General features: G+C 38.4%; 1 protein-coding gene across 2 annotated transcripts in view; it reads left to right on the forward strand.

The window, feature by feature from the left end:
* The window catches only part of RABEP1 (rabaptin, RAB GTPase binding effector protein 1), a 51,599-nt gene extending 40,955 nt beyond the window's left edge, over positions 1-10,644 (forward strand). For both annotated transcript variants that reach the window (XM_075194957.1, XM_075194956.1), the window contains exons 12-18: positions 583-681; positions 844-984; positions 2,188-2,377; positions 3,678-3,733; positions 4,361-4,459; positions 5,216-5,332; positions 7,448-10,644. In XM_075194957.1, the coding sequence (XP_075051058.1) occupies positions 583-681; positions 844-984; positions 2,188-2,377; positions 3,678-3,733; positions 4,361-4,459; positions 5,216-5,332; positions 7,448-7,549 (804 nt within the window). In that variant the 3' untranslated portion in view covers positions 7,550-10,644. The remainder of the gene's footprint in view (positions 1-582; positions 682-843; positions 985-2,187; positions 2,378-3,677; positions 3,734-4,360; positions 4,460-5,215; positions 5,333-7,447) is intronic.
* Positions 10,645-18,670: the final 8,026 nt, after the last annotated feature.

Raw genomic sequence — 18,670 nt, forward strand, 5'->3', positions numbered from 1 at the left:
TCAAATTTTATTTATGTTGTCTCTGAAAACAAATATAGTATATCAGATGGCTGCTCGAAGTCTAATTGTACTAGGACAGCGAATTGTTATTGTAAAACAAAAAAAAAGAAAAGTTAATTAAGAAAGAAGAAAAAAATGTGCTTGTAGAGTATTAAAATAGAAATAATTTTACTGTGAGCCCCTTTCGACATGCTGAGAGCCTGTGTCTAACATCCTAACTAAGAAACTAATACTAGTGCTCTCAAATAACATTAGTGGGATTATATAGGGTGCTGACGCTTAAATCAAATTTACGTGGCAACTGCACATGTGCAAACTCGTTGTCTACACATATCTTGCTTTATTTCATTGGACAGTGAAATACTAAATATTTGAAGTAGCAATTGATATGTGATGGCAGCACGTGCAAACTTTTATGAAAGGTTCTCAGCATGTCATGTGATGGCAGGGAAGGGAGAAGGAGCGATGTCACAGTGCAGATGGAACTCAGAGGGGCGTCCCAAACTATATTATGTGCCATGTGATTGGTTGCCATGGTAGTTCAGAGTCCATTATATTTAATGAGTTTTATTTTGTTGCTAGATATCCACCCTAACACTGCGAGCTCAAGACTCCGAAACCCTACTTACTGATTTGCAGCAAGCCTTTTCTCTTGCCAAGAGAAGTGTCCAAGAGCAAATGGTAATTTCATAAAGGAATATTAACACATTATACAGGCATTACTCTGTGCTGTCACTTTCAGCACGTGGACTAAATCTAAAAGTACAGTATTCCATTGTAGATGAATGAACTGAAAAAGCTAATCCAATAAATTGTAATGGTTAATCTCTCTGTTATTTTGAGGCTGTTTTAATGCAGTCACGGGAACAGGTCTCTGAAGAGTTGGCTAGGTTACAGAATGACAATGAGAGTCTCCAAGGAAAGCATGGACTGCATGTGTCGCTTCAGCAAGCGGAAAACTTCATCCTCCCTGAAACCATTGTGGTAATTGTAGTGTTTGTTTCTTTGATGACGCCTATATTACTATACCTCCATGCATATGAACCGCCTTTCAGTTCTTCATAGCAGGTCAGGAACCATATAAATGTCTTTTGTTTTGCTTTTTTGTTAAATAAATGCCACAGCACAGAAATGGACTTTGTAAATAATATCCATATGTATTCCACTTTATTAAAGTGATTGTACAGAGTACTTCCCCAACTGCTCTCCAGAATAGCCATGGTTATCGATCATGTGACACCTCCTGCAGTAGTTTATGCATTTTGCTAACTCACAGAAATTCACATAGGTAAAGCAGAGGCTGTTTAGAACTGTTCATTGGGAGCTTCATGGATTGGACTTCTATGACCAGGAAGTAGCACATAAGCCTCAGATCACCATAGGCAATATACAGTATATATCTTAATATTTCTGTGTTCAAGAACCTTCTAGATAAGTGTGTATATAACATACTTTTTTTTTTTTACTTTTTTTTTTTTACTTTTTTCTTTTACATTGGGCCTGTCCATGTTATCCACAATCATTCTTCTCCTGCATACAGTATATGCCTCCCAGTTGCTTCAGCTGACCACCCTCAAACTTAACAAACAGAGCTGGTTCATGTAATCATCTAGTTGCATGCTTATTTTTTTGTGCGCACTACTTTTGCTAGCTACATGCCTTTCCAAGGGCCCTCACCTGGGGCTCGATGTGAACTTGAATGGGCTAGAGATTTTCCATTCAAATGACCTTGCTAACACATAGACCACCTAAAGCGAAAGCCCCTTTCCAGATTTTGATGGAGGTGATATTACTTGCTGTAACAAGCTTCCCATCTCCAAAAATCCTGGTGATGTAGTTCTGTCCAAGGAATCCAACAATGCTGAGGTCAGGAAAATCATATGCATGTTTGAATAAGGATCTACAGGGTCCTGAATATTTAAGTTCAATTTTCTTTACAGTGTCCATACAGGTTTACCATCTTTCTGAGTCACGAGGATCTATAAAAAAAAATATGGTCCTCTCCTGCTATACAATTACATTTATGCTAAATGTACAGATGCTACACACATGTTCTTTATATCTCTATCATTCAATACCTTCAGCATTTTTATAGTGTTTTAAATAAGCAAACATTACTTGTTCACTGCTGACATTAACAGATCCTTGGAAATGTACTAAAAAGCTATACTGAACTTTTACATTTAGGAACTACATGAATTGGTTTTGAAATATCGAGAAGATATTATAAGTGTCCATACGTCAGCAGACCACCTAGAAGAAAAGTTGAAGGCAGAAATCTTATTCTTAAAAGAGCAAATTCAAGCAGAACAGTGTCAGAAAGAAAACATAGAAGAAACTCTTCAAATTGAAATAGAGAATTGTAAAGAAGAGATAGGTAAATATATCTACATATGTGCTAACAATCATCTTTACAAATGGATTTATTTTTTCCTACATTGATCAGCAGGACAATGAGTTTAAGTACCATAAAATGCAGGACAGACTCTATTCTATGCAAATGTATTTGAAATTTACTGAAATGTACACAATTTTACAAATACAGAAGTGCATGCCAACTGTGGTAAATAACTATAAAACACAACCATCATCATATAAAAATATTAGCTATAAAAACACAAGAAAATACTGATTATGTAAATATAAGGCAGTAGTTCAGGCCTTCTACTAAAACCCTGCTCCTATTAACCAGGAGTTGTTCACACAATAGAACTGAATACTAAGATGTGTTTTTATGTAAAATGAAAAAGCAGCATTTTTACATCTTTCATTAGTAGTAGATTATTGCAGAACTTAACAAAAAGGCTCACAGAGGTGGTACGTAGTTTTCGAGCACGAAAAGTACAGCATTCATTAGTGTTGAACTGTTTTTGTGACATATTACAGTGAAGGGGAAATTTCAGGAGATAAATTTGCAGCATCCATAGTTGAAACTACTGTCACAATACATGAACGATTCGCGCCCCGGGAGGCTAAATTGACAACTCTGACACTACTGGTGGTTTTGTTCAACACAATTATCATTTATGAAAGGTTGAACTTGATGGACATATGTCCATTTCACCCTTACTGCCAAGTGGCCTCCTCTTAAGTGGAATTAATTTATTTTCAAAACTGTTTAAAAACATCTGTTTTATGTTAATATGCAGACATTTTATATTAATATGTTTGACTGTTACAAAAGGCATGTTTATAAACAAAAATAAATAAAAAGTTGCTTTTTGTATGAACACCTTTTTGAATGTTAGTTTGGATTAATCCTTTTTTCCTCCTGTTTTGTTTTTTTGTTAATGTAACATTTATTCTGAAATTATAATATGCTTTTGAGAAACTATAGACCTATTCACATACCCTTTTTTCATTTACTGTATTTTCCTCTTTTTTTTTTTTTTTTTGTTGTTGTTGATCTTTTATGTCCTTTCTTTCCTTTTTTCCTATCCCTGATCACATTACAGACATCTTAGAAGGTAGGAGCGATTTGTCTACTTTAACTGTGATGTTAAAGAGTGCATATAAGTAATTACAGGGTGTGACCATCATTATAATTCATTCATTAAGATTGTTTTGTGTGTGATACATTTTTGTATTCTTTCACGTGATGCATTGTTTGGTTTTAAATTATTCTCATTGTCCAGCAGTATGCCTATTTAGTTTGGTTTGTTTTTTCTCTTTTATAGCATCAATATCAAGTTTAAAAGTTGAACTGGACAGGATAAAAGCAGAAAAAGAGCAGGTATGAATTAATGAGTAACCAGAATGCTTATCGGAACATTTATAGTCCGATATAACAGAGATGATCTAAAAGGGCAACTATCATGAAATGTTTAATGAAAATATTGTGGTATTATTATAGGACCAGTAAAACCACATAAATTATTAGCATTAATCTGACATTCCACTGTAGCAGACAGATGGGGCTCCTCCCTCATCATTAGGATAGTGTCCTAATGGAATCTGTTGCTGTGACATCACTGGCCCTGCCTTTGTGTACGAATCAACCAAGAATTCTAGTGTAAACACTCAAGCTATTTCAGGCATATAATTCACAAATTTTACTATATATTATTGTTAATTAGTGGACTTGCTCCCTCATTAAGATATTTTGTAAATTATATTTTATTGAATTGGTGTTTATCAAGTAAAGTGTTCCATTTAGTGATGCCCACAACATATTTTGCCTAGTTTCGTGAGCATCTTAAACATTAAGGCACAATAGAGTAAAATTGCCTTCTTCATTATTGTCTAACATTTCCATATTGCGGACAGTCACTTTTTGTTGTGCTTTACGATATTTAAAACCACTGGTCCTGGAGATGGAATCAGTCCAGACAATATAATGGCAGTTGTTTTTACAATGCAGTTGGAGTTCACCTTGCAAGAAAGAACGAAAGAACTTCAGGATATTCAAGAACTCAAAACCTCCTTAGAAGATCAGCTTAGGAAAGAGACATCGAGCAAGGTAAATGTCCAGTTCTACTTTGTATTGGCATCTGTAGCTTAATAACGTTTGTACCTTGAATTAGAGTAGTTAGAATAATATTTACATGCACAACTAAAGCATTTAAGTCTGATGAAATACTTTCATAAATAAAGTGAATGTGGATTCCACAATACATTTAAATATATTAAAATTTTATACATAGAGATTTGTTCGTGTATACATAATACAGAATTAGATGGTCACAATGAATGTCCCCCCTCCTCTTTATACTTACCTGATCAATGATAAAGGTGATTGGTATATTAATGCAACAGGTGTACAAACCCTGTAATGAATAGGCTGTTTTCCTACTCTTAAATTTTATATGCTTTATATACCTAATTTTTATATGTATTGGCTGTTGGTACCGAAGACCAAAGTAGCGGCATTTACACCTCCTTTCTTCTTCTATGTGGTTCTATATGGAGGTCTCTCCTCGCTCACAGCGCCTTTCATGATGTACAGTGGTTGTTGGCATTTAACACAACATCCCCTCTGTTATGTATAGTACATTCCAAGCCGTATTCAAAGTACAAAGTGGATGTTTCATCAAATGCTATTTCACACTACATTACTGGTTGTCTGGCCATAGGCAGTACATAAAGGAAAACATAAATTGGGTTGTGAAACAAATGTTTCTTGTTAGTAACGGACATTTAATTTAAATAGCTCGTGTTTAAAAAGTTTAGATTATTTCCCATGCAATTTGTAGTACTTATTATGGACCTTTTTCAGACCAGTCTTGAGCAAATGCTGTATGAAGAAAAGAACAAGGCACAACGCCTACAGACAGAGTTGGATGTTAGTGAGCAAGTGCAGAGAGACTTTGTAAAGTTATCTCAAACCCTGCAGGTAAATGAAAACATGTTCAGCACATGATGTGTCTGTGTAGTTTTTTTTGTGTTTGTTTTTTTGTCTTTTTTTTAACACATTGGTTCTCATGAAAAATGTTTCCTTTCTATTCTATGCTGCTCCAAGGGTTTAACGTGTAATATTGCCCCAATATGCCCAGTGTATAATAATGAGTACATGTAATACAGTCTCATATGTCCAGATTATAATACAGAGCCCCATCTGATCAGTTTGCTTAATGCACAGCAAGTTTGATTAGTGTAGAGTGCACAAACCCCTGTGCTGCCACAGTGTGCTGTCTGCCTGGTGCATTGATGGGAGCCAACTAGAACTGCTATCGACTTTCCTCCAGTGACCTCCAACAGCAGTTAAAGTTTACTGACCCCAAAAGGTTAACCCAGAAGTAAAGTGTCACTGTTAACACTCCCCTCCTGAAAATTAGCAGATCTGCAGGGTCTGGGGTGTAAATATCTGATTAATGGACAATCTTTCTTATGATGGAGTCCTGAGAAATTTGAATTCAGACACCTTTTTTTCCCCCCAAGAGCACTGATTTGATGGCTGCACATCCATTCAATGGTCTGGACAAGGAAAGCGGTATTGAAGCACTTGTGCTCGCCTGCAGGAGGATTACATGTTCAGCAGGCACAATGGACTGTGGTGTCCCCTGTGATTCTGCTAGTTGGTAGTAGGGAGTGTTACACTACCACTTTATTTCTAGGTGTATTTTTTTTTCTTGGGTGAACACTAATTACTTCAAAAGTTTGCTAAAGAAGCTGCAAAAACTGTCTAGGATGTTTGCTACTCAGAGGTAGTAATTACTTGCTCCATGTTTAGTTGTGGGCACATTAAAAAGTGCAGTGGCCACAGCAAAACCTTCTGACATTCTGATTTGAGACATGCTGGTGTATTATATACATTTACTTGGGGACAGAAACACAGTTCTTCATTTCTGATTTGATTTTAGAAATGTTAAAAAGATATTACAGCAGCTTACAATTTTCTTATTGAACAATACGAACATATTTGCTTTTTCAATTGCTTTAGTCAATGTATAATTTATTCTGTAGGGCAATGTACTGTAAATGTGCTGCCTGTATAATTAAAGCAAGGCTGTTTCCATGGTAACAGATTGGTTGTTTAGAAAGTAGAATGTGCTTTCTTAGTAATAGATTCACGTATTAAAGATCTAGACCAGTACTGTGGGAACATGCAAAGTTTAATGACCATAGGTAGTGGTGTAGCAAGAGGTCACTGGGCCCCAGTACAATGTTTGAGCCAATGGCCTCTTAACCTGCCAGTAACTCCATGTTCCAACCATACTTTGCACACAGATATTCCCTTGGCTAATCCCATGTCTCATTGATAGTTTGAGCCATGATACTTACTTTGCTCGTGGTCTCTCCATGTCAGGTGCCATCATGATGTCCCAGGAGTAATAAAGCACTACAAGTGCTTCTCTGAAGTGCTCAAAGTAATGAATGATTCCAGCCTCCAAGAAGTAATGTTGGCTTCAGGAGGTGGAATTCTCATAGCAATGAATAAGCTTGCTGTGGCCAAGCAGTGACTGCAAAGGTGACGCTAAGAGGCATATTCAATTCTTGGCGTTATAGCCCAAAATCTTGTGGCGCACGCACTATTACTGTTATTAAGGTAGTAGTGCGCGTAAATACCGTTATTACGGTAGTTTTCTCGCTGGATTTCAGCTCGCAGCTTCCTATTACCGTAATAACGGTATTAGTTTTAACGCCGCAGGGTAACTAAAGAATTTAATATGCCCCTAAGTGTGCCCATTATTACCTCTGCTGTCAGTATAGCAGCCAGTGGGGCCCACTATCTGTGTTTTGGATTCCTCGAGTCTGGTAAGCAATATATTGTACTAGGTTTCATAGAAGAACAAAATTTCGACATGGGGAGTCTTGACTAAAGAAAAAATTGATCACCACCACAGTATAATCAAATTTGACCAGTAAGAGTTTTCTTTGCCTTAACTTTGTATGTTGTCTTGTCACCTCTTTACATTGCCAGAACAAGTAACACAGATTTGATTAACTTTAGCAGGGGTTTTTTCACAGTGTGTGCTTAGAACTTAATCAATGTTACTTTTTCCCCTAGGTACAGTTGGAACGCATTCGGCAGACTGAGTCATTAGAAGTAATTCGTGCTATCCTGAATGATACAAAACTGACTGACATTAATCAGCTTCCTGAGACATGACATCTCTCAGTTACAAGGATCTAAGGCTGCAGCTGAGGTTTTTTTTTAAAAAAAACTCATCTTTATAGTAACATTAATTATTATTTAACTCTTATCCCAGATCAGAAGATGTTGCTGTATGTGAATGAGATCACTGTATTAAGGGAATAAGTGAATATACAGGTAGGCGACCTAAGAGCAAGGCGGAAAGGAACTTCCATTGGGAACACTAATGAAACGTGTTGCTTTCTCTGACTAAACAGTGCTGTCTCAATAATAAAAGTATGTACATATTGTCTTTCATTTTTTGGGGGTGGAAGCGAAAATAAAATCTTTAGTATCCTGAGGACATGCATCTGCATGACTGCTGTTAGATGCAACATTTTGCTTAACCCGTCCAGTTTTTAAGTGTTTAGGTGGATATATACATTTCTTGCAAGTCTAGTGGCACTCTTCTCTTGGTCATTATGGGTTACCTTGGCAGGTCTGGTCTATAATGTGCACAAGCAATCTGCAAATGTTCCCCTTTTTGGTAGATAATCGATTATGAATGTCCTTTTGCAATTAGACTGTTTTACTAATAAGATGACACCTTCTGCTAAGGGAACTGTGGCTCTTTTGAAATTTCTCTATGCACAAGAATTTCTGTACCGCAAATGTGGTCAAGAAGGAAAATAATAATAGGAAAAATTGGGTAGCAGACAAAACTTGAACAAAGATATTAATCTGGATGTAATTGTTAAAAGAAATCATGAATTACCCATCTATAATGGCATAAACGTTTTTGAATTGACAGTATTCTTTAATTCACAAATCTTTCTCAATGAGCCCCAGCTGTCTCCATTTCCCAGTCCAGCAGTGCTGTTGTACATGTCATTCATCATTGGCTGGAGGTCAGGCTTTCCATTCATAATTTTGCAGTCTGCAATTAGTCTGTCTGCACTGTTTATTTTAAGCTTCCACATGCTCAGTCGACTATTAGCAATACCATGGCAATATGCTCTGTTTAAAAAGATTCAAACAAAGCAAAATGAGTAGTGGTGTGGTCTGGCAACTTTTCTGTTCAGTAATTGGAAAATAAAACTTTTTGTTTTCTGTAAATTGCAGCATGTGCTGGCTGTTTAATGTATACATCAGTGACAGTGATTCTGTCTATTGCATGTCATGTCTGTTTTGTAGAACATGTATAGTAAATGCTCATCAGCCATAATGTTGCATTGGTCTGTGTAAAGGGCTCATTGCAGATGGATACGGTATTGCTGGACACAGAATGAAATAGAAGTGGCTTGAAATATAATAAGCCCTGAAGCATCATGCTGCTCTTTGTCATTTTGCAATGTTTGGTAGCTGCATTCCATAATCTCAACTTCTGTCCCAGTGTATTGTTTCACCTGTTTTGATTCCAAACATTAAAAAAATGCTAGTTAATTCCAACATATAATTCTTTCGCGTATATATTTTGTTATGAAATCAATATTAACTTTCGCTGCCAATGTGCAATACAACTTGACATTTACATATGTTTCATTACATTACCACATTCTCAGCTGTGCTACCACCATAGTAAAGTCCAAAAGTATCTAAGCCGTTAGGTTCTTGTAAAGAAAGAACCTATCCAGCCGGGTGGGGTACGTATTTCCAAACACTAAAATCCCTATAATTATTACGACTTAAAAAGAGCGATTAATATAAATGTGACATTGATTAAATACATATAGACATACCATAATTTAGATACACAGTATATTCGGTCACAGTAAGATAGCCGGTTTTAAGGCTGCAATGCCACGACCAGCCTCCTGTATAATGTATAAAGACTGTGACGGGTTGGCACATTGCCCCCTTTAAAATCGGCTATCTCGCTGTGAAATGACGAGATTACCAGTCGCTGTCCTTTTCTCCACTCGCAATTTGTACCTGGTGGCTAGAAGTAGTGTTGGACATACTGTGTATCTAAATTATGGTATGTCTATATTTAATCAATGCCTGATTCATACTAATCACCCTTTTTAAGTTGTTGTAATAATTGTCAGGATTTTAGTGTTCGGGAAAGTGACTACCACCGATCCAGCCTGCAGTTCTATCACATGATTAATAGATGATGTTTGATCATGTGTTACTGTGTTAGTCAGCACAACAGATGCAGGATCAGTTTTGTAGAAAGAAGCAACAACATTAGCAGATCAATGACACCTAACAAGTTTCATAGGAAGTGTTAGGGCATTGTGTCGCTAAAGCTTACACTGTATATGGAATATATAACAATGATGTTTTCTACTTCAAAACTATTAGTCTATTTCCAAACTATTATGTAATCACAATAACTGCTTCTTTCCTTTACATTCCAAATGGGCAAATGTAATTTAAATTGTATAATTATTATTGACCTAGAATCTAAATAACAAGATCACTGAACTCAGATTCACAAGTATGAAGGGCAAACTCGTCTGCCTCCTGATGACATTTGTAGTTTATAACCTGAAGAACCCTTAAGTATATGGCAACAGTACACATAATTGAACCGATACATATTGTAAATCTTATATAGTATTATGTGTGTCCTTCAAACTGGAGAGGTCTGATCTGCAGATTTAGTAAAGGGTTAATCTTGAATCATGCCTATACATTTTTTGTTCTACACGTAAACTACAACCCCCAGAGAGAGTTCTTGTTTCTTGTAGTCTGGATTTTATTACTGAACAGTTGCCACAGCATTTCATGCAAATTACTACATTAAAGATCAACTGATCAAGATGTAATAATATGCAGTTCTGTGTAATTTGGAAAGGACTAATGTACTGTCACACCTGAAGTCCTCAATGTCTCCAGCAGCGTTCTGCTGTTAGCAGGATTATTCTACATGACCCTGAGTAACATTATACTACAGATGTGTCCTCTTATGAAGGAGTTGACAACTTAAAAGCTGCTGAAGAGTCTATTAATGTTTGTTGTGTCTTTGTAATTCAGGTGGTTTGTTCTAATTTAGTTGAGGCATTTTTACTGAAATAACTAAAGTTATTGCTTGGTTTTCATTTGACATTTGTTTCTTTAAAGGATAAATAAGACAACACGACATGTTATTTAACCTATAATAAAGGTTCCATCTTTGCATGCAATGCGTCACTTTTCTGATGGTTCTTCCTCTTTCTGATACTCTATAGCCATGAAGACTTCTGCACTCTTATGGAGTGTTCACAGACCTAGGAAACAGTACTTAGGTGTGGAGTGCTCAAGGCAGCAGAAACAGACCATGGCTAGAAGGGTTGATTAAGGTTTTATTAATGATGGTGGTTATATGAAAATGACTTTAATACATTAATAATGGGGTAATTATATTATGTTTTATGAGTCCTTAACAGTTTTGGAAAAGTTCTCGTATGGTTTTTAGACATCTCATTCGTGATCATTATATATAATGTACTATCACTATTCCTCTGTTTTGAAGAAGAAAAAGATCCAAGAATAAGATGATCACTTTACTGCTTATTAGTGTTACTCTAAATTGTAGAGTAATTTGGTTTATGAAAGGAGAAGACTAAATCCATGAACAATGAAAGTTCTGCTTTCATTCAGGTGTAGTATACTTATACCATCTTCTCTACCCTGTTTCCAACAAAATATAATTGCATTGCCCTTTTAGGTATAGATCTGGAAAAGACTAGATTTTATTATGTTAATTTTAAATACTGTATACTTAGATTTGAATATGCTTGAGCATGATCTTTAGCATAGGTCCTATATGTATATTATACATACATTAGATCTGTTAGTACTCATGTCTATGGGACATGGACTGTTGTGAGTGAGTTCTCTGTACAGTGCTGCAGATTTAGTGGCGCTATATAAAGAGCTGATGTGTGAATCTAACTTTTTTAGTTGACTGACATTTTTAAAGTAAAAAGAAAAACAATGTAAGGTTTGCAAGCAAAATGGTGAACTTATGTGCACCATGACCAGCTCCTTGCTGATGCTAACTGGAACTCCGACTCCAAAATAGCATTGGTAACTTTTTTAGAGAATGGCAATAACAAGTCATAGCAAGTTGTGCCATTTAAAGAATGGCTCAACCTGCCCGTTAGTTCTAATAGTTGATGACGTTCTTGACCAAATGTTATGAAGGACAAAAGGACCTAAAATTGTGATGCACAAAGTGATATGCACCCATATTTTTCAATATATGTGTACATAAATGTGTTTTGTAAGTGTTATTTTTAAATGTCAAAGCAATACAAAATAGAGCATGGGCTTGAAGTGCAATGCTCCATCTCATTGTGTTTCTACTACTACTACTTAGAAAGAAGTAAAATGTGATGGAGTATTGGACGACAAAAAAAGCTTAGAACAATATTGCAATACATGGGAACAAAAAAAATCCTTTAGTAGTCTGCATTTGGCATTGTGTAAGGACTCGCGCTCTCTCTCGCGCTCTCTCTCTCGCGCTCTCTCTCTCGCGCTCGCGCTCTCGCATAATTTGGATTACAATATGTTCAGAGGTGGACCTCCAGTGTTATATCCAACACAGTGAATTCTCTAAATGTTTAATGTACCACACACTGTTTTGTACACAATCAGCTGGGTGTTTATTTTGGGGAAAATAAATGGGAGAGGTGGATTTAAATATAGGGACATTATAGACAGGATAAATGGGACAGAGGGTAAGATATTAATCAAAGGCAACAAGTAATAACTAAGTGACAAAATGTCCACCACACATACATTCACTGGTGCCCCAAACTCTCACACAGTGCGAAAATAAATCAACAATAATTACAATCCTGCCAATATTAAATAGTTTGTAAGGTTAACTAATTAACGTTGGTGCACTTGTTGAAACGTTGGCAACTTTCATTATATCTGTGACAGATACCATAGTCTGATATATGTGCAGCATTAATAATGTCAGTGTTTGGTGTGTTTTTGTTATTTATCTCTCTCCTTTGAAGATGAGTCTTAGCTATTGTTGGGTCATGGACTAACTGCAAGCCTGATCTTGCTAGCTGTCATTCTCTGATCACACGCAATTCGCTAATAGCGGCAGTCTCCCTATCCACACACAAGCTCGTTTTGCTGTGTAATCTCCCTCAGGCTGCTTAAGTGACTTGATAGTGGATTTTCTGCAATGACCCAGCTACAGGACCTCTTAGCGTGGCTTGGGTGTTCCTCTATACACTTCACTCCTTCTCCTGTTGCTGTGACACACTTCACACTCCCAGCACCTCTTCCTGTCAGCTTTTGCCTTCCTGCCTCTCTTCTCCTCACAGACTCTCTGGTATGGCTGACCACTGCTTCACCCTGCATTTCCATAGCAACCTCAGGTCTTGGCTGCTTAGTGTAAGCCAGCCTGGTTACATAATAATGTACAAAAATTAATACATAGCTGTATATTTTTAGCTTTTATTACATATAACACCTTTAATCCAATATGCAGCAAACACATTAAATAAAATATGCAATTAAATATGGTGCAAACACATTTTCTAAAATACACATATAAACATGCAACTAATACATATGTGATTAAAATATGTAGCCGACCTAAAGAAATCAACTTACATATACAAAGTGCAGTAATGTCTTTCTCTGCAACACATCAATGTCTCCCTCACTCATGTTCTCAAACATTTATTAGTACACTGGGTGTCATTGAGTTGGGGGCTTTCCCATTCATTCGTCGTTGTCCTTGTCCTAAGGGTGTCATAGTGCCTCGCTGCTAACAGATCAGGGAACGCCAGCTGGTCTCACAGTAAAGCAGTGCAATACCTGGGCAGTATTAAGATGGAGCATGGAGTTCTATGTCTCTAGTTAACGTCTCCAGGCATTGTTGAGGAGGACTTGCATACACAGCACCGTGTTGCACAATTATATATATTTATTTGCATCCATACACACTGCTGTGGTGTGGGGACTGCTGCAGGACCCAAGAAAAACGCCATAAAAGAGCAGCAGGGGTGACTGATCTATCTAGACCCACCCATGCCTTTGAATGCATGGTTGATCTGTTTTAACCATTGTGTATTTGTTTGCAACCAATTAATTTATAATCTTTCAAATGGGAAAGCTTTTTTTTTTGCATTGCGTCAGTCTGTATCCACTTATCTTAAGAAAAATATTTAATTATCACTATATTGAACTATACTTTTGCAGTATGTATATTTCAATATAGTCCTTACAGACTAAATAACAGCCAAATTGGAAAAATATTGGACCCAAGGAGAGAATCGTCAAAGTCTGGTATCTATCAAGGTAAGTAGCAGGACAAACATATTAAATACAGACTGGTCAATGGAGTGAAATGTAAAGGTGGCAATCATAAAATAGTAAAGTTGAAATCAAAATACACAATTCCAAAAACAAAGGAAAGGCCCCTTAAATATTCAATCCAATAATATGTTGTGTAAACTACTGGATTTGTTTTATAATTTTTATTTAACGAGATTCGGAGACAATACAATTAGAGATTCAATATCAAATAAACAGAATCCTAAGATTATACAATAAATGCAGTAGCATATCAAGAAAACATGGAATTTAAACCTGATGAAGAGATAGAAAATTGGAAGATGTGAGGAGAGGTAAAGTCACCACTTTGATGCCCATGATATGGAGATAAGAAATAGGAGGGGTAGACATGACCGAGGCCCAATCTCTAAATTAGGGAAAGAGTAGCTAAGTATTGGATAGAAGGGTAAAAATCCAGTTCACACTATGCAGATGGACTGAGGTGTTTTTAGGGATATCAACTGGCCCAGAAGGTATTTTCTTTGTCGTGCAGTGAAGTGATTTTTTTTCAATGTGTGGGAGGAGGGTCACATTACGTTTCCAGGACTTGACAATGAGACATTTGGCTACTGCCAGGATGTGGGACGCTAGCTTGGCAGAATACTAGTCTTTTTCTTGTATTGGGTAGCAAAGGAGGAGGAGGAGGGGTCTTTAAAGACTGGACATGGCTGGAGTGAGGCCAGAAGAACTGAGATTTTGGGGCAGGTCCACCAAATATGGTAGTACATGTCTCTTTAACCCAGGGGTGGGCAAACCAGTCCTCAAGGGCCATCAACAGTTCATGTTTTTAGGATTTCTTTAATCATGCACAGCTGAGTTAATCTATTTGGCTGGGTCAGTAATTATCCCAGCTGTTTCTACAGACAGAAATCCTAAAAACATGAACTGTTGTTGTCCCTTGAGGACTGGTTTGCCCACCCCTGCTTTAACCACATTCCTTCCAACAGAATGAAGTACTGGAAGGGAACATAGTAGCAAGTTGGTCAGGAATTTTCTTTAATCAGGGTTGAAATTGAGCTGGACACTGTCTTTCCCCTGATAAATTCCCAACAGTTTCCATCAGGCAGGGGCTTAGGTATCTTTCCTTCTCCTGCTCATGCCTGCCCTGAGTCCCCAGTATTAATATACTGTAAAGTGAGGAAAGTATCCCTCGATTCAGGGAGGAGATGCAAAACTTTTTAAAGTTGTGTAAAGTACTTATTTTTTGTAATTCAAATGCTGCTTGTGCTCTATCCTAAAAATGGTCTCCACTTGGCTCACCTTAGTGTGCATTGAACAATTAACCATTAAGGTATTACAGTAAGTCAAAGGAATACAAAGTGAAACAGTTGCAACTATGTTGGAATTCTGCTTCATGTGAAACCACAGTAAATGTGCAAGCAAAATATAATTTTGAGAGAAAGAAAAATTCCTGAGCATTGTGAGGGCCAGATAGATTGCAATGAGCAACAAATATGTGTTCAAACGTTCTGTGAGAAAATTTGCGCAAATTTTAATATTGGTGTTCACCAGAGGGATGGGCTAGTAATAGGCACATTTAGATGTATCCAGGGCCATCTTTTCCATCGGGCACGATGGGCAGCTGCCCAGGGGCCCCATGGGCAAGGGGGCCCCATAGGCACGGCTCTTAATGAGAATAAATAATCCTGCAAAAGAAAAAAACCTGCAAAAAAAACCTTCAAGGGTCACTGAGCAAGTACATCTATCTATCTCTATATATCTATATCTGTATCTGTATATATCTATATATCTATATCTAGGGGCCCCGGTGCACTGCTTTGCCCAGGGGCCCATAATGTTGTTAAGATGGCCCTGGATGTATCTTTGCCCTTCTTTGGGATTACCGCTAATCTAGCTTTGAGGGCCACCATGAAGATGGAGCCACCCTTCAATATGCTATTGAACATCACAGCAAGATCAGGAGAGAATAACAAATCGAATGTCTTGTAATAAGTGTCTGTAAAGCCATCTGGTCCTGGAGCATTGTCTGCTTATAAAATGTGTTTTTTGTTTTGTACGATGCCTTATATGTCCTGCTCTGTAAACTCCACACTCAAAACTTTAAGGACACTAGAACATAGTTTTGGCAAGTTACAGTGGAAAAGACTTGGTTAGGATCATGTATAGCTCCACCAGAGTTGGATTTGGTGGTGTGAACATTGCTTTATGATAGTTTTGACCTCAGTCTGGAAGTCAACTACTTGCCCGTCTTATCTCATTTTTTCATAAAATGTCTGGTTGATTTTCTTTTTTTTTTTCCTTTCATACGTTCACCAGCAGCACTCAACCCACACAATCCACTATGAAATGGGTAGAAAAGCATTGGCAAGCTTTGATCATTTAATTCTGGCCACTGGTTAAGCTTTTTCTTTAGATATGGTATTGGTGACAACCTGCAGAATTTGGTTGGTACATTCCCACTGAGGTTTTTTTCTCCAACATATTTCCTTTTTTTGCGCATTGAATGACTGAAGAGCTTCTGTACATTTTTCCTTTTTTGGACTCCGTGGCAGCCCTAACCAATGAGATAACATCCTACACAGCTGAGGGGTGGGGGTACGACAGTGCTCGTAAGTTCTTTTCGACAAGTTACACAGACATGGTAATCATGACTACTGTCACTGGCAGTATACACGCAATACAGTGGCTGTAATGGAAGAATGTATTTTTTTTAGGAAGGGTTGTACATTCTACAGCGGGCAGGTCCTTGCATTGCCCCCTTAACAGCACAAATGTAACTTGCCCTTGGAAGTGACGTACATCTCTGTGCAGGTATGTTCACCTATTGCATTTGTTGGTTAGTTTTTGAAGCAATCTATTTCCTGTATGTCTCCAATGACAGAAGTCGCGATTACCATGTCAGTGCTAGTCTTGTCGAAAATGACGACTTCGCTATAATGACTAGTAGTGCAGTTGAGTATAGGCAGGAAAAGAAAAAAAAGGTAGGTAGTGGAATATGTTAATCAAAGTGTTATGAAAAAAAATAAAAGCACATATTGGATTGGATATAGATTGACCTGGGCCCTCTATGCATATGTCAGGGGAATTCAGGAAGAGGAAGATTGGTCCTCAGACAGTGAAGAGGGGGAAATTATAGAACCCAGATCGGTCAATCTAGATATAACAGATATATGAGAGAAGTGTCAGGAACCCCTCCAGCCAGTACAACAACACCCGCAGTCTGCTCTGACAGTCTGGTGTTCACTGGAGCCCCTAGTGGTGGGGACAGACTTGGCTGCAGACTACAGAGGGTCGTGTGATGTGTACCAGCTGTGGAGAACCCAGGAGTAGAGGGTAATGGCAGACAGCGAACCTAGAGAACAGGCCGAGGTCAGGGGTCACTTGCTATAGAATCGTCAAAAAACACGCCAGGGGTCGAGGTCACGAGCAAATCAGCAGAAACGAAGGTACAAGCCAAAAGATCAAGGGCACAGGCAAAAGACAAATCCAGAGGACAGGCAGGGGTCATACATGGCAGACAGAGGTCCAAAGGTTAAACACCAACAGAACAGCAGAAGGCAGCAACACAGGAGTCTGGAAGCTATAACCGGCAGGGAGGCTAAGCCCTCCCTACCTTAAATAGTACACGCAGCCAATTGGAGCCTGGCTCTGAAGTCACACAGCCCCCTGCATAAGATTAATCCTATTCATTAATTAGTCCGCAGGCTGGTGGGGCCAATTTGCGCACGTGCCTGGCTTTCATTCATTGCCGGGACGCGGCGCTGCGGAGGAAGCGTCCGGCCGTTGCCTTGGGAAGTGACGTCAAGGTGACGGCCGGAACGTCGGTGAGACCAGGAGACGAGTCGCGGCTCGAAACAGTACCCCCCCTTGAGGAGGGGTCAAAGGACCCCGACAACCAGGTTTTCCAGGGAATTGTTTGAAAAATTCTTCAATGAGTTTGTGGGCGTGCAAGCGTCTCCATGGAATCCAGGATCTTTCCTCTGGTCCACGATCTTCCACTGAACTAAGAAATGGATTTGCCCCTGGACCTTTTTGGAGTCCAGAATCTTCTCCACCAGAAATTTCTTGTGGCCTTCCGGGATGACAAGCTGAGCCTTTTGTAAGTAAAAGAGCCTAGACTTGCGTGCAGGAATAGCAGGCTTCAGAAGAGAACAGTGGAAGGTGTTCGGCATCCTAAGTGAACGAGGAAGTTTTAGCCTGAAGGCGACAGGATTGACCTGTTTGATGATCAAGAATGGGCCAATAAATCTAGGGCCCAGTTTTTTGCAGGGCTGTCTGAGCTTGATATTGCGGGTGGATAGCCAGACTTTTTGCCCCACCTTAAATGAACAGTCCTTTCGATGACGGTCTGCCAATTTTTTAGACTGGAAAGAGGTCCGTACTAACGCAGCATGCACTTTTTTCCAAACAGACTTAAGGTATGAAGCCGTGGAACGGATCTCCGGAAGGCCAGATGAGTTGAGCAGGGATAAGGAATTGGATCTTGGATGGAAGCCAAAGTTACAGAAAAAAGGAGAGATTTGGGTGGAGGAATGAGATCAGTTATTATATGCGAACTCAGCCCACGAAAGCAATGATGACCAATTATCTTGAAACTCTGTAGTGTAGAAACGAAGAAACTGTTCCAATGATTGGTTCACCCTTTCAGTCTGCCCATTGGATTGAGGATGATAGGCTGAGGAGAGACTGATGTTAATCCCCAGAAGACTACAAAAGGACTTCCAGAACTAGGCAACAAATTGGGAACCCCGGTCCGAAACAATATCTGTGGGTAAGCCATGGAGACGAAAGACATGCTGCACAAATAGCACAGCCAGATCCTGAGCACTAGGGAGCTTGGTCAGTGGAACAAAATGGGACATTTTGCTGAAACGGTCCACTATTACCCAAATAGTCTTGTTT

This window comes from Mixophyes fleayi, chromosome 2, assembly GCF_038048845.1.
Source record: "Mixophyes fleayi isolate aMixFle1 chromosome 2, aMixFle1.hap1, whole genome shotgun sequence".
Lineage (NCBI taxonomy): Eukaryota > Metazoa > Chordata > Amphibia > Anura > Limnodynastidae > Mixophyes > Mixophyes fleayi.